The sequence below is a fragment of the Doryrhamphus excisus genome, chromosome 18 (assembly GCF_030265055.1).
Source record: "Doryrhamphus excisus isolate RoL2022-K1 chromosome 18, RoL_Dexc_1.0, whole genome shotgun sequence".
In the NCBI taxonomy this organism is placed as follows: Eukaryota; Metazoa; Chordata; class Actinopteri; order Syngnathiformes; family Syngnathidae; genus Doryrhamphus; species Doryrhamphus excisus.
In genome coordinates this window covers 12,502,091-12,517,558 of record NC_080483.1, presented here as the reverse complement: position 1 = coordinate 12,517,558, position 15,468 = coordinate 12,502,091, and the positions used below count along the sequence as shown (strand labels likewise).

General features: G+C 41.2%; 2 protein-coding genes across 3 annotated transcripts in view; one reads left to right on the top strand and one right to left on the bottom strand.

Annotated features, from left to right (window-relative positions):
- Positions 1-663: 663 nt before the first annotated feature.
- Positions 664-13,649, bottom strand: slc2a1b (solute carrier family 2 member 1b). The gene is made up of 10 exons (XM_058055813.1): positions 13,285-13,649; positions 8,425-8,520; positions 5,015-5,175; positions 4,100-4,340; positions 3,854-4,016; positions 3,594-3,781; positions 3,420-3,524; positions 3,235-3,336; positions 2,941-3,144; positions 664-1,747 (listed from the first exon to the last, which is right to left on the bottom strand). The coding sequence occupies exons 1-10, from the start codon at positions 13,297-13,299 to the stop codon at positions 1,547-1,549; spliced, it is 1,476 nt and encodes a 491-aa protein (XP_057911796.1). The 5' UTR covers positions 13,300-13,649; the 3' UTR covers positions 664-1,546.
- phc2b (polyhomeotic homolog 2b (Drosophila)) overlaps positions 13,156-15,468 on the top strand; it is a 41,751-nt gene continuing 39,438 nt past the window's right edge. The window contains exon 1 of one of the 2 annotated variants that reach the window (XM_058055805.1): positions 13,156-13,303. The gene's annotated coding sequence lies outside the window, so the exon portion shown is untranslated. The remainder of the gene's footprint in view (positions 13,304-15,468) is intronic. The other variant, XM_058055806.1, reaches the window with a different exon arrangement.

Below are 15,468 nucleotides of genomic sequence, written 5' to 3'. Positions count from 1 at the left end.
ATGTATTAGAGAATTAAATTGTATTTGGAATAAAAACTGACACAAATAATATAAAAACAACATAAGATTACTATGAGGGAAACACTAATCACTAATAAAGACTGAATGTCAACAATCTAATGTAACTAAAACTATTTGCAGCATTACAGCCTATTTCAACTGTACTCACTTTAAATGTCAATTTTACAACACCCAAAATTAACTTTTTGTCTTTTACAGTTTAGATTATATTCTCGCATATTCAATGTTATTTTCTTAAAATTATTAAGTTCTCATTTTCAATCAGAAAACATTTTATTGGCAATATTTTCACTTTGGCTTCCTAAAATGACTAGCTTCACGTAATACTTAGATGTATATAAAAAAATATTTTCCAGCCTTATTCTCGCATAATTTTGAATTAATTCTTTAAAAAAATAATAAATTAATGACTTAATTCCTGTAAATTTCATTCTACAAAATATGACTATTTTTAGCATAGGTAAATTATTTTTAAGTTTTTTTTATTCTTGTAAAATGTGGACTTTATTCTCTTAAAATGACTTTTGAATTGAATTCTATGACTTGGTGTATTTTAATTTTGTGGCCCAAACACTCCTTGTTATGAATGTTACACATTATACACTATATTCTTGCATAATTTTGAATTCATTCTTTAAAAAAAATAATAATAATAATGACTTAATTCCTGTAAATTTCATTCTACAAAATATGACTATATTAAGCATAGGTAAATTATTTTTTAAATTATTAAGTTACAAGTTTTTTTTATTCTTGTAAAATGTGGACTTTATTCTCTTAAAATGACTTTTAAATTGAATTCTATGACTTGGTGTATTTGATTTCATGGCCTAAACACTCCTTGTTATGAATGTTACATATTATAAACTAAATAACTGTTCTAAAAAATGTAAAATATCGTCCAAGTAACATTAATAAGAAATATAAATATATCTCTATATAAAAAGAAGCACACCCAAGTGTCAACAGTGAACAGTCATTGTCAGTAACGTATTTGGAGCATTTCAAGGGAAAGTGCGCCATCTGGCGGAGTGTAGAGGTCGTGCAGCAGCTACAGTGTGAGTCTACAGTGTCAGAGCATTTCAGTATTTTTTTAAAAATATACTCAGTGAAAAAGTTATCTATAAAAAAAATGTGGTACGGCAGTGCGATGGCACTCCTTTTTCCTCTTAAAAATATTTTGAAAATATCTCGGAAATAATGAAAACCTTCCGACTCACCTTTTAACATCTCCTAGGCCACACGGTGCCTGTCAAGCGTTTTTATGTGACATGCGAGGGGCGATTGGACAATGTGGGCGGGCGGGGGGGTCAGCAAAAGACGTCAGAGTTGGGAGGATCACACACGGTAAACGCTACCGAAATGTGGTGACAGTGTGAAAATTATTCTACACGGGGAGGACCTGTCTACTTCTAGAAAGTAGACCCCCTCCCTCTGGGACCAGTCTACTTCTAGTGAGCGAACGCCCCCTCCCTCCGGTTCCCTCCTCACTGTGACAAAATGAGTTTGTTTGACAGCGGACCCTTCAGAGCTGAGAGTCGGCCCCCAGGCTGTTGAGCTCCTCGGGCGAGAGCTTCTCGCCGCCTGTCATGGCGCTCTGGCGGAAGCCGGAAGCAATCTCATCAAAAGTCCGCCCCTTGGTCTCCGGGACCTTAAAGTAGGTGAAGATGAAGAAAAGCAGCAGCAGGATGATGAAGATGACGAAGACGTAAGCACCGCAGGCAGCCTGTGGAAGAAACAAACGATGAAGACTTTCATTATGTTCTGTTCTTCTCCACTTATCTGGGTCCAGGTAAGGAACTCCTCTAGTTCCACCTGGAGGACACAGAGGCGTTCCCAGGCCAGCTGTGAGACATAATCCCTCCAGCGTGTCCCTAGGTCTGCCCCGGGGCCTTCTCCCGACTGGGCATGCTTGGAACACCTCTCCATGGAGGCGTCCGAGAGCCCCCTCCCGGATGACTGAGCCCCTCACCCTATGTCTTAGGGTGAGTCCAGCCACCCTAAGGAGGAAACTCACTTGTATTCGCTATCTCGTTCTTTCAGTTGTCCATTAGGTAAGTAAAGACCGATGACTTTACAGTCTTTTTTTCATCACAACTTTCACAACTCTTTCAATATTATGACTTTATTCACTTAAATATTTTTTCAGTAAACACTGTAATCATATTTCAATGAAAAATGTGCCATCAGTTTGTGGACATGCTGGAGTATTGCATATCCATGACACTAAGTGGCCTTAAATATTCATATTCCAGGGTACACCCTGGACTAGTCGCCGGCCAATCACAGGGCACATATAGACAAACAACCATTCACACTCACATTCATACCTATGGACAATTTGGAGTCGCCAATTAACCTAGCATGTTTTTGGAATGTGGGAGTTAACCGGAGTACCCGGAGAAAACCCACGCATGCACGGGGAGAACATGCAAACTCCACACAGAATTGAACCCTGGTTTCCTAGCTGTGAGGTCTGCGCGCTTACCACTTGTCCACCGTGCACTTAAATATTAGGTACATTATTGATTGACCAAGTAATGGCAACCTCCCTGTGTACTTTTTTTTTAATTATCCAAAAGCTTTAGCTATCTCTGCATGCACTTTAAAATGCCGGTTGTGTTACTCAGCAGTTTGTGTGAAAGAACAGTCATAGAAGTCATTAATACTGGCTGAGCAGTTTGCACTTGACTGCCAGAACAATACTAATTGTGTTGCTACTGTGTTGGTCTTTATGTACTTGCAGGTATTATACCTATATGCATAGAGTTCAATTGAAATAACAACTGAACACTACTATCTTGAAGCAGCAGGACTTAGCTCTAGGCCACTTGCATACTAGACTGATCCAGACTTTCATCATGACACTTGACATCCTACGTATACACTATGCAACTGTAACAGTAACCGTCTCCTCACCTCTATATACTGGAAGCCCATCCCCACAATGAAGTTGGCGGTCCAGTTGGAGAAACCAGCCACGGCGATGGCTGAAGGCCTCGGTCCCTGAGAGAACAACTCGGCTACAATGAACCAGGGAATGGGACCCGGCCCGATTTCAAAGAAGGCCACAAAGGCAAAAATGGCCACGATGCTCAGGTAGGACATCCATTTGAGCTGCTCCTGGAAAGAAGAACAAGGAGGAGGGCGTTACTTACAGATAGCCACAACTTGAATTGAACCTCAACGGGACTTGTTCTGAAGGTCGCTTACCAGCAGAGCCAAGGCAATAGTCATGAGGAGGGCAGAACCGGCCATTCCCAACAAACCCAACAGGTGGAGGGACCTGCGTCCTGCACGCTCCACCACAAAGAGCTGCAGAAAAAAAAATAGAAGGTCTTAACTGAAGTATTTGTGGTTTCATTTTCCTTGATATCTGAAAAACCAATCATACTCACCGACACCACGGTGAAAGCGGTGTTCACAACTCCAGCCCCGATCGTGGCATAGACTGGCTGCTCGACTCCAGCCTTCTCAAAGATGCTAGTGGAGTAGTAGAAGACCTGAGCGAGGACGTGACACACTCGTCAGCATCTGTGTGCGATGTGTGAAAGGCGATTCCGCGAACTCACGGCGTTGATGCCCGACAGCTGCTGGGAGAGCTGTAACACGACAGCGACAAGGAGGGGCTGGCGGTAGATCGGCGAGCGGAAAAGCTCCGGGATGGTCACCTTCTTCTCCCTCATCATCTGACGGCTCTCCTCTTTCATTTCCTGCATGTCGGCGCTCACATCATTGGTCCCCCTGAGCTTCTTCAGCACTAAGAATTGGTCCACATTAAAGACAACCTCCAGAACCAAAAGATCACAAATACATCTGTGTGAGAACCTACCACTTTTGGCTTTATTTTCTTCATTTTTGTTGATGAGCAAGAAGCGGGGGCTTTCGGGGCAGAGCGGCAGCAAGATGCACTGCATCACTGATGGGATGAAGATGAAACCCAAGAGAAGCGGCCACAAGTTTGTGTTGCCCATAATGGCCTCCATTCCAAACACCTGAAGTCATCAAAAATAGCCAGATTGCAACCTCAGGTAGACCTCACGATACTGGCAACATGGAAATATTGGAACAAAAATACCTGAGCAATGAGGATGCCCAAAACGATGCCCAGCTGGTGGAGGGTTCCCAGAGCTCCTCGCAAGGACGTCGGTGACACCTCGCCCACATACATGGGTACGAAGCCAGTGGAGAGGCCCGAGTAGAAGCCTACTACGAAGCGACCTATGATGAGCATTTCAAAGGAGGAAGCCAGTTTGGAAAAGCCCATTAGGGCGGAGGAGATCAAGGCCAGGACGTTGGCCATGAGCATGGCGTTTCTCCTGAGAGCATCAAAGGAACACATAGAAACTCAATAAAAAAGTGCACATTATATTTTCTATACCTCTTATCCTGTTGAGGAACAAAGGGAAGCTCAACCATTCCCAGCTAAATCCCACTTCTGACACCAAATGTAATTTATATTATATTATATTTATTTTATATTTATATTATTTTTATATTTAATATGTCTGCAGCAGAAAATTTCAATAAGATTAAAATAAAAAAGGCTGCAATATTTCATTTTTTAAATTACAAATTAAACCAATTATGTTTGGACTCATACTGAATACGTTCATACTGATAATGATATATAATATTAAGCATGAATTGCTTCATAAACACATTTGATATCACTGACAAAATACTTTTGTAATATTTGTAGTATTTACTCACCTACAAAGAATGTGCCACATGGATCTCCATCGGATACATTTATTTTTATATTACATTATATTTATTTTAGATTAATATTATTTTTATATTTAATATGTCTGCAGCAGAAAATTTCAATAACATTTAAAATGAAAAAAGGCTGCAATATTTCATTTTTTAAATTACAAATTAAACCAATTATGTTTGTTGTAAATTCTAGCCAATTTCAATGTAAACTTAACAGATTAAAAGTCACAATATGAATCATGTGACACGCACCACTAGCTATTAGTTTTATTACCTTCCATAGCGGTTGACGAAGAACCCAACCGAGAAGGAGCCAAAGATGCCACCAACAGAGAAGATGGAGACGGCAACAGACCAGATGGCTTTGAGTCCGTTGTCTGTGATGGGTTCGTTGTAGCGCGTCCGCCACGTGTCATTGATGAATTTCTCGATGATCTGAAAACAATTTGAGACATTCCACTGCATGAGTGCCGGTCGTATTTGTATAAGCTTGATGTTATTTGCTGCAATGCAGCCAGCTGGTGGCAGCACAGCGTTGACGGTTGCCATTTCCTGACAAGCAGGAAGTTCAGCAACCTTCAGCCAGTTAGGTGTCAAGTTTACTCTCCTCCCCCCCGCCGCAGTTGTGTTGACAAACACACCCACCCAGGGCCTGACGAGTGGCAGCATTTACGCAACCGTCTGTGTCTGCGTATACGTACGTCACAGCAGCAACGCTCATATGATTCTGAATATGTCACACCCACTGTGTGACTTCACCAGCATGTCGACTGACCGACGCCAACGTCCAGGCCAAAATGTCACATGGCCGGTGTGTTTGTTTTCAAAGGCTGCCTGGGCCGGACTCATTTGACTTATTTGAGTACTTTCCTGTGAAAGCTGAAGTCGCTATCACCTCACACTTGTTCAGAACGTGCTTAGTGATTAGTGTTATCACAGTGTCCTGACCTTCACAGACCCTCACATCTATACTGACACACAATGTTTTCTATAGGCAGATTACAGTATATCATGTGTGACAGTTTAACTAACCCAAATCATTATTAGTTACAAACAAAACAAAAGAAACACTCTTGATGGCTTCCTACTTCCTGTTTACATTTTGAGTTAAGTCGTTTGTTGCTTTTACTGTGTGAACATTTAATTTAATTTAATTTAATTTAATTTAATTTAATTTAATTTAATTTAATTTAATTTAATTTAATTTAATTTAATTTAATTTAATTTAATTTAATTTAATTTAATTTAATTTAATTACTTTAGGTGTGCAAGCAGCCTTAGTAGAACTACCATGGCTCCACCAAACACACCGACTGTGCACTCCGATCCAGCACCTGGAAAACAAGCCCTGCATTCATGCCCCCAGGTCGTCAGCGGGAGACAACCAAGCTGGCCGGCGTTCAGGTTGTCAAGGTGAACGGTGGTATTCAAAGCGGTGTAGTTCTGCTGATGTGTGATCTCGACAGGACGGGATAATTGTCGACGATAATCTTCAAGTGTTGTTGACGCGTTAAGATTGTGGTGGTTAAACAATATCCTCTTAGGCGGTCATTAATATGAAGGGATTACTGGCGAATGTGTGAGGGTGATTGTTCCGCGGACCTTCATGTGACGCTGCTTAAAGCTCACATTGACAAACCACATCCCCGAGGCGGACCCTCGCCACAGTCCCCTCTATTCCAGCGTTGTACCACTCAGCAGGCTGTAACTCAGTGAAGCCCAACACGTGCTGTTTTCACATTTCACTCACCTCTGCAACCTGTGCAGATTAACGGTGCTGCAGCAGGAACCTGATGCTTTTCTTCACGTGCAAAACATTCATTATTTCGGCAGTCAAATAGGACTCTTGATTGTGTGGCTTATGGAAGAATTGTGATGTGCTAATTAGGTGTTCCCTCATTTGTGTTTTGGAATTATACTAAGGAATTAATGTGCATTAAGAACAATAAATGCCTTATACTGATCAGCATATATCAATCATTCATTCATTCATTTTCTACCGCTTTTCCTCACGAGGGTCGCAAGGGATGCTGGAGCCTATCCCAGCTGTCTTCGGGCGAGAGGCGGGGCACACCCTGGACTGGTGGCCAGCCAATTAACGTAGCATGTTTTTGGAATGTGGGAGGAAACCGGAGTACCCGGAGAAAACCAACACATGCACGGGGAGAACATGCAAACTCCACACAGAGATGGCAGAGGGTGGAATTGAACCCGGATCTCCTAGCTGTGAGGTCTGCGCGCTCACCTATATCAATCATACTAATCAAAATACCAATTAGTCCAACTGGTTTTCAACTTTAAGGAGATTTAGTCAGGCAGCATGGTGACTCCAGTGCATGCGTAACATTGAGTTTCTTTGTTTTGTTTTGTTTTTTTTAATCCAAAAAATGTATTCAAGGGTCTGGGTAAGCATTTAAAATGAATGGATGGATTCACTGTGCAAGAGTCCCAATCGTTGCAATCGTTGCATCATTAAACAGCAAACATGTCAAAATAGCACGCCGAGGTTCGGCCAGTGTGGCGACACACCTGCGACCCATGCAGAGGGAGGGCCGTGTGGCTGCAGGGTGCGCCCAGATTACCGCGTTCTAAAAAACACAAAACCTGCTGTGATCTTCCAGGAAATTGTCTCCTTTATTAACCCTCCTGGTAATAAAAATAAATAAATTGACTCTGAAGGGGGGGGCCATGAGAATGTTTTCTTAGTACCTGCACCGCTGTGAGAACAGGTGCTCACTCATTTCCTGCAATAATCCTTGTCCTAGTGTTTCCCCGGCCTGCTGTCAGTGAGACCATTTTAGGGCATGGACACGCTGTTTTACACAGAAATCACTGGGAGCCGGTTAATATAGATGTCCTTGGAGTCGATAAGCCTCAATGCGGCTATTATTATCCCCAGACTATGCCCACCCCCTTTTCCACTCTCTCGCCCTGAGCACAGCAGTCAGCAGTGGGCCAGGTTCAGCAGGGGACATCAGCAAATATTGCGCATCCAAAGAACTTTTCTCACTTAAACACCCGGCTACAGTCACGTAAAAATAAGGGTTGCCATTGTTTCACATAATAAAAACACATGTGTGGGTTGCTAGCGTACATGAAATACAGATATCCTCTTAAGTTTTTTATCATTAGATAAATGGTTAATGACTTATTGTCCATCAAAGATACTTTGTTCTTTCAAGCAAACCAATTTTACAACCGTAAGATGCGCATTTGTACAGAATATTGAGCTGTGTGGGAACTTTCAAGTCAACCCAACTTTATGGGGTTTGAAATACAACTATAATAGTACAAGCAACGGGCGGCACGGCTATCGAGTGGTTAGCACGCAGACCTCACAGCTAGGAGACCAGGGTTCAATTCTACCATCGGCCATCTCTGTGTGGAGTTTACATGTTCTCCCCGTGCATGCGTGGGTTTTCTCCGGGTACTCCGGTTTCCTCCCACATTCCAAAAACATGCTAGGTTAATTGGCAACTCCAAATTGTCCATGGGTATGAATGTGAGTGTGAATGGTTGTTTGTCTATATGTGCCCTGCGACCAGTCCAGGGTGCCCCAAGACAGCTGGGATAGGTTCCAGCACCCCCGCGACCCTCGTGAAGAAAAAGGGGCAGAAAATGAATGAATGAATATGAATGAATAGTACAGGCAACAGCCAAGAGTGGGGGTGCAATTTGCCTTACCTTTTGAGGCGCATTGATGACGCCTGTGTTGTATCCGAACTGCAGGGAGCCGATCACGGCGGTCCCCACGCACATCAACAAAGGGAAGGTAATTTGCTGCAATTAAGAAAAAAACAACAGGAAGTGATGTCAGTGGGTGCCTGCCAAGTTGGCATTAAGAAAAAGCATCATGTCATTCAGGAAATGTAAAGGTTATTTTGTCACATGTTTACTTTTGTCACCAGTACTAATCGTGAGGTTAAATGGATCAAGCACAGCTCCACGAGCTGGACCAGAGCTAATTGCTCCTCCACTGCCTGTCTGTAACCAGCAAAATGAAGCAGAGGTCATGTTAAGTGACACGTAAAGAAAAGTATTCTCACACAAAGTCAGATTTCTATCTTGAAACATGCATGCCAATGGATTAATCTGGTAATACTTTTGATATAGCTTACTCAAGGTCAGTTACACAGTTCTGCAGACAACTGACGGAAACAAATATCAGCTCCAGGGGAAATGTCCAGACTTCTGTACATTACTTTACATCAACATGAAGCTCAGGGTATTCTCATGCCACAAATTTAAGAAACCACATTGAAGAATGTCACTTTTAATTTCCTGGTCTCAGACCGTAAAACAAGAGCTTCAGGCAAAATTGGTCATAGGTTATTGGAGAGTTCATTCACGTTATATGTTTGGAGGCCCAAGGGTTGCAAAATGTATTGTATTGCAGTTCCCAAGAAATCTACTTCTATTGGCTACCTTCAGAGGGCATTTTTTCATGATGTGACACTTTAGCAACAGCCGTGAAGAGGAAACAACGGAAAAGTCAAACATTTGAAAAATGTATCAGAGCATACGCTATTAAAAAAAAACAAACCACAGAAATAAACCTCCTATGTGCCCCGCCTTCCCCTCAGAGCCTACAAGGATGTGTGTGTGTCATCAAGCTGACAAAAAAAATCCCGTTGAGTAAATAGCACTTTCCAGCATAGAGGGCTCGTCACTTAAAGAGGCGGTGCTGAGGAATGAGAGTTTCAATGAGATACAAGCTGTTTTTTTCCACTGTAAACCAAGAAACTTGGGAGTAAAGTAGAAATATACACAAATACCTGCTTGGAAGTTTGCAATGACTGACAATGAGGGCTAGTGAAGGGGTTAAAAATAACATCCAAAATATCTTTACCTTTTACCTGCATACCAAGAAACCAGGATCTGTTTACATTAAATCCAGTAATCCCGTATTCTGGAAGAACTAGAAAGCTTTCTGTGCTGGTTATCGTGTGGCGCTGCTCTACAGGAGTCCACAACTCATACAAAGGGACGGAAATTAGCATAATAGGCCCCCTTTAAATGCCTCATATAAGCAGTCTCTCAAAGTTATCCTTATAACCGTTTTGTAGGTTCCAGTTGGTTTGTAGACACCACTGGGGGGTAAGGGTTTCTGATGGTTTCTGGAATATAATGTCATGTTCTATACATGTATTAAGGTTGTATTAAGCCCGTTTCATGCCTGCCGCAACCGCAAGGTCTGCATGGCCTCGTGAATGTGTCAAGCATGAAACAGGTTTAGTCTTTAGTCTCAATCGCGGTGCCAGACTGAAAAAAAAAAACTCATACTGTGTTTCTAGTATTGTTCAGGGGGCCGGGCCAAATGTGCCTGTGGGATGTGTCCGGCCCACGGGTCGTAGTTTGGGGACCTCTGCTCAAATGGAAGCCAAGTGTGCTTTTGTGCTGCCATGACGTGTTTTGCATAGTTGAGGCTGACATTTTTCACTGAGCCAACAAGAAATGACAGCATGTACTTTTGCATATATAGTGTATATATATATAGTCACATAATTGCAGGAGGGGCTATACCGTTGCAGAAATGCGCAACGAAATTATGCAAAGAAATTATAATTAACTTCATCTGCAAAGAAAATAGAATTACCTTAAGTCAACAATTGCTCCAGAATGAAGCCTCTGGATGAAAGTGTGTTGTGAAATATTCTGCCTCACAATTTATTTCAATACCACAGTCAGCTGCAGCCTACCATGCAAATGTGAGGTCTAATAGTGGTGATCTGCTATTGGTTTAGCCAGTAAACCTTGTCTGCAGAGTCATTGCTGCTCAGCACATGTAACTGTGTTGACTGTGTTGGCTGGGACCGCTCAGCACCCCCCACCCCCCCACCTCCAGATGCTGGACTCTCTGGTAAACAATGACACTGCATTCAGGAAGTCAAATGGATAGGAAAGGATGGTGACAAACATTAAACCCATTAAGGTGGTTGACTTTCTGCCTCATGAACAGAAGCCAGTGTGTACTTATAGTATTAATAGATCAATGGTGGTAATATTGGGAAGACCCATGGTACTATTAAAACTAAGATTCAAATTAAATTTATAGCTCCTATGTCTCCAGGCTGCATTTTAAGACCTGTAGTGATGCTATTTTTTGTTGTTTTTTTTAACACAGCATTCCTGCTGGTGGGTATGTACACGGACAAGGATGCCATTTTTTCATCATGTGAAATCAGTGTGAAATGCCGTGAATTGACCGATTAAAATATTTTTCTTTGGCTGGTAGGGAATCAGCGACTCCAACCACCTGGTGTGTGTCATTAGAAACTGTAAACAAATAAGTGTAAGTGTTTATATATTTCACATTTTTACACTGTTACTGCAAATAAATATCGGCCTCCTTAACTACCGATAATTGGTATCAGTCGTGAAAAGCCGGTCGATCTCTAGAAATTACATCACCAAGAAGGACCTGCATCCCAAGGTTAACAGCTCTTTCTGAAATCTTGCTAATTTGACATTTTTAGGTAATGTTCAGATGTGCTTAATGTTACAAGTCAAATGGCATGACCTTAGAAAACTATTTATAATGCATAATAACTGTAAAAATAAGTATTTGTTTTTGAAAACTTCACATCTAATGGCTACAGTGGGCCGATTAATCAGTATCAAAATGCAAAGTGTATTTCCTGGTATTCCTGGTTATTATTAAACTTTATACAAGCAGTATGGAACAATGAGCTTGTTTGACCTGCCAATAATTTTGTCAAGGATGGTCAGCTTGTACAATATTTAAGTAACATTGTCTATGCATTAAAAAAAAAAGTGTTCTAATCCTCTAACACCGCCTGGGCCAGCGACATACCAGACACTCAATATGTCGCCATGCTCTTTGCTAAGTGAGTCGCTAAAGCAAACACCAGGACCTTGGTGACAGCGCTCATCTTAAAATAAATCTTGTGTGTGACTGTCAGGAGGTCCTACGTGTAAACTCTGATTTACAGACTGGAGTTTGACTTGAACACCTCATGCCTGTGATGAACAACGCAAGTTCAGTCTCATTAGGTCTCATTAGAAGTCTAGAGACAATTACACGAGAAGGCAGCATGAAGGCGGGCACTCAAGCACATAAAAGTCAACCTGTTGGAGGAATGGAGGCGGGGCCATCATGTGTGTACAGTGTGCTGCCGAGCCTGTCAGGAGGTGGTTTCTATTGGAGAATAAGCCGGGTCAACAATTCGCTTGACCCCAATTAGCGTTTTATTCTTTACAGACTAAGACAAACAGAAGTTGCTCACAGTTAAGACAAGGCAGCTGCAACGTGCAGCTCGCATGGTGACAATTTGGTTAGAATGTCAGGTTCAGCAAAACAATAGATGTTGGGCTGTAATGATCATTTGGCCCAAAACCAATTTGCAGTATGCATGTAAATGAAGTTTCCACAAACAAGCCAAAAGGTGCTTGATTGATGTATGGCTTCTCAACTACTTTGATTACCTGTAAACAAAAATGTTGATCACCGTTTTCCAAAGTCAGAGCAATAATTTGTGTGAATATCTTGTTTTACCTACAACACAAAGATACTACCAATTAACTGAGTATTAATTTAATCGACTCAACACTTGTTGCAGCGCTATACTGAATTAGGCGTATTTTAATGTAAAATATCACAGCGATTCTTGATGACATTGTGAACTTTGTGGTAATGCATCCTTTTGCATCCCATCTTTTGCAGTAATGTGGACCAGATTCCCATCATGTCCACACCCAATATGCAAAGCCACTGGATATGGGTGACAGAGAGTATAAAACTCACACAGAGGAGAAGTGTCAAAGGCTAAACAGCTAAGGAAACATTTCATGAGTGTCCCCATGTGCTTTTTGGTGTCTTCCGAATTTCCTGTCTGAGTCAAGTCAGAGACAGCATTATCAGACGCCAGATAAGTTATGTTTGGTTTCACAACAATACAAGCCAGAGAGTATAAATATATCATGATATCTTCCCTTTGGACCATTTGCATAAATTAAGGCATTATTTGGAATCATTTCAAAGAGTTATAAAATTAAAGTTTGGGGAAAGAAGCTTGTTGTGCGGGGTAAGAAGCTTGTTTTGTTTGTTTTGGAGCTTGTTTATATTAGTGTCTGTTAGAATTATGTAACAAAGCAAAACAAAGTGCAGCATTTCTTATGTAATTTCACATGTCAAATGAAGCCTTTTAAAGTGCTATGATCATGCCATTGCATCATTGTAACTGAGGTGTCCTGTTCTTGGTGCCACTTAGTCAAATATTTCACGATTATTGTTTGGGCTCAGTAATAACAGCTCACCTACCGTGCTTTTTAAAATGTTGTATATATACATATATTTATTTATTAAGAAAAAATATATACATTTTGTATACTTATATTAAATGCTCGAAAGTGCGGCTTCGAAATGACGCCATTGGTGCGGAGTATCAAAATAATAGCACATCAGTGGGAGGTGCATCATGGGTAAATAAAAATGTCGTGCACTCATTGACCTCGTATGGAAACACTTTCACTGCCGATAAGCAACTTCAGCTACCGGCACAAGAACTGGTTTGAAGAAGTTACCTTTCCAGAATCCATGGCGGTGAGTCTTTATTGCTTGCCTTCCTCTTTTAAAAATGATGGGACACACTTCCTCTCCTTACGAGCCAGTCGCCTCGCGTTTCGGGATAAAAAGTAACGTCTTCTTGTAGTTTTTCTCTTCTAGTAAAGTCCTTTTAAAAGAGGAGGCTAACTCTTGGTTCGCTTTAGAAGCCAAGCAATGCGGTATGTTTCCCTCTTCCGCGTCGCTTTATGGCACAGCTTCGTAGAGTCTGAGGGAAAAGTCTATCCAGAGTTTATTTAGGTTTCTTCTCCTTGTCCCGGAGAAGCCTGTGTGCTTGTCGGAAGGGAAGGCTTTGCAGTGAAAGAAGGCTCGGTCAGGTTCATATATTTCATGCAGCTGACGCAACGCTTGTGGGAGGGGGCGTGTCCAATAGAGACCCATCCTCCCTTCCAACCAATAGCAGACGGCCTCGCGTGCAGCGGCGTTTCTAAGGCCACAAAGCAGCAGAAACCATAGAGACATTGACAGACGCCGCATGGAGCGCTCAGTCGTACGTCAACGTCGCCGCCATATTGGATGTGTCAAGGCTGAATAAAAGTAAATGTACTTACTTTCATAAAGCGTCTGTCTACAAATTAAGTTAATGCCCCTCGTTTGTACATTCACACAATGTATATACTTATGTAAAAATGTGTATATATGTGTATTAGTCACCAAAAACATTGTATTTGACCTTCTCAAAGATGAGCTTTATTGATGCCACACGGGCTATTTCATATTACATCAGCTATACAGTAATAATACGGCTATAATACAAAGAATACAAAATAAGAACATGTCTTTAATTTTGTTGTTAAAGACATCAAATAAATATTGAAGATTACATCACATGGACTAATATAACTCACAAAGACTTGATTCAGCTTTTAAGTCAACATCCTCAGTTTTATTTTTAAATGTATTCCGATTACAATGTATTCTTTATTTAATTTTTTATTTATTCCCTTAATATTGCACAAGGTTTATAGAGTAATTATTTTAATCGCTATTTGTTTCATTTTTAAAACACCATCCTTTCAGAAAAATCTGGAAATGACAATTGTCGGTAAGTGAAATAAAAATGTTGATGGATGAAACCTATTTTAAGCCAAATAACCACAAATTATTTAATAAAGACTTTCCCAGCCTTTTTTCAAAGGGTACAATTTGTGATTTCCACCCATAGTGTGAGATTGTGTGATGGCCTTTTAACAATGGTTTATTGATGGTGTCCACATGTGTGATCTAGTACTTTCTTCTTTCACCAAGTTGGTGAGGTGCCCTCCATTCATTCTCTCATCTGTGATCTAGGGATGTTTGTTAGCTTTAAAGCTTGAAAAAACAAATTTCTCATTTCAAAACTTTGCACTACCTTTTGTTTGGGGTAGACGGATGGGAAGGGTCTGGCTGGGGTGGATGCAAAAAAAAAAAAAACAATTATGAAAATAATTTAGAGCAGCAAATGGGAAATATTGACGTGTTTGCACAGTGGAGGCGGAGGGAGGGTTTTTGGGTGTGAATCTGTGAAAATCTGCTTCCTACCCATGTCATCTCCTGCCTTTTGAAAAGATGTGAAAATAATGACTTTGGGGATATAAAAGTATTTAGACACCTGGGAGCTAGAACTGCAAGAAGTGGGGCTGCCACACGGTGGACAAGTGGATAGTATGTTGGCTACACAGTCAAGAGATCAGGTTTTCTCCCACATTCCAAAAACATGCATTGGCGACTCCAAATTGTCCATAGATATGAATGTGAGTGTGAATGGTTGTTTGTCTATATGTGCACTGTGATTGGCTGGCAACCAGGCTGGAATAGGCTCTAGCACACCCCCATGACCCTCATGAGGATAAGTGGCATAGAAATTGTACGAATGGACTAAATAACCATGTAAGGCTCAACAGAGCGCATAAACATTGATTGTTGTCATTCAAGTATTGGGTGTATTTCCAAGACAAAAATACTTGAAATGGAAAGAAAAATAATCCCAATAATGACGGAGGAGGAAGAGCCACCTGCATTTGTCCAGCAGCAATGGGACACAGTGGTTTGTTTATATTTGGCTTTAAAATGCTAACAATAACAGACATTTTCTGGAACAAAGACCCGAGTTCAATCAAAACACTCAGGATGCTCCTCAAAGGATTCCTGTTTCTTTTCCAGTA

What these genes read in the sequence shown, in the direction of transcription:
- slc2a1b (XM_058055813.1), bottom strand. An exon ending in TGGGCATCCTCATTGCTCAG is followed by an intron (nt 4,017 to 4,099) that starts GTATTTTTGTTC and finishes TGATGACTTCAG; the next exon opens with GTGTTTGGAATGGAGGCCAT. An exon ending in TGGGCTTCCAGTATATAGAG is followed by an intron (nt 1,748 to 2,940) that starts GTGAGGAGACGG and finishes TTTCTTCCACAG; the next exon opens with GCTGCCTGCGGTGCTTACGT.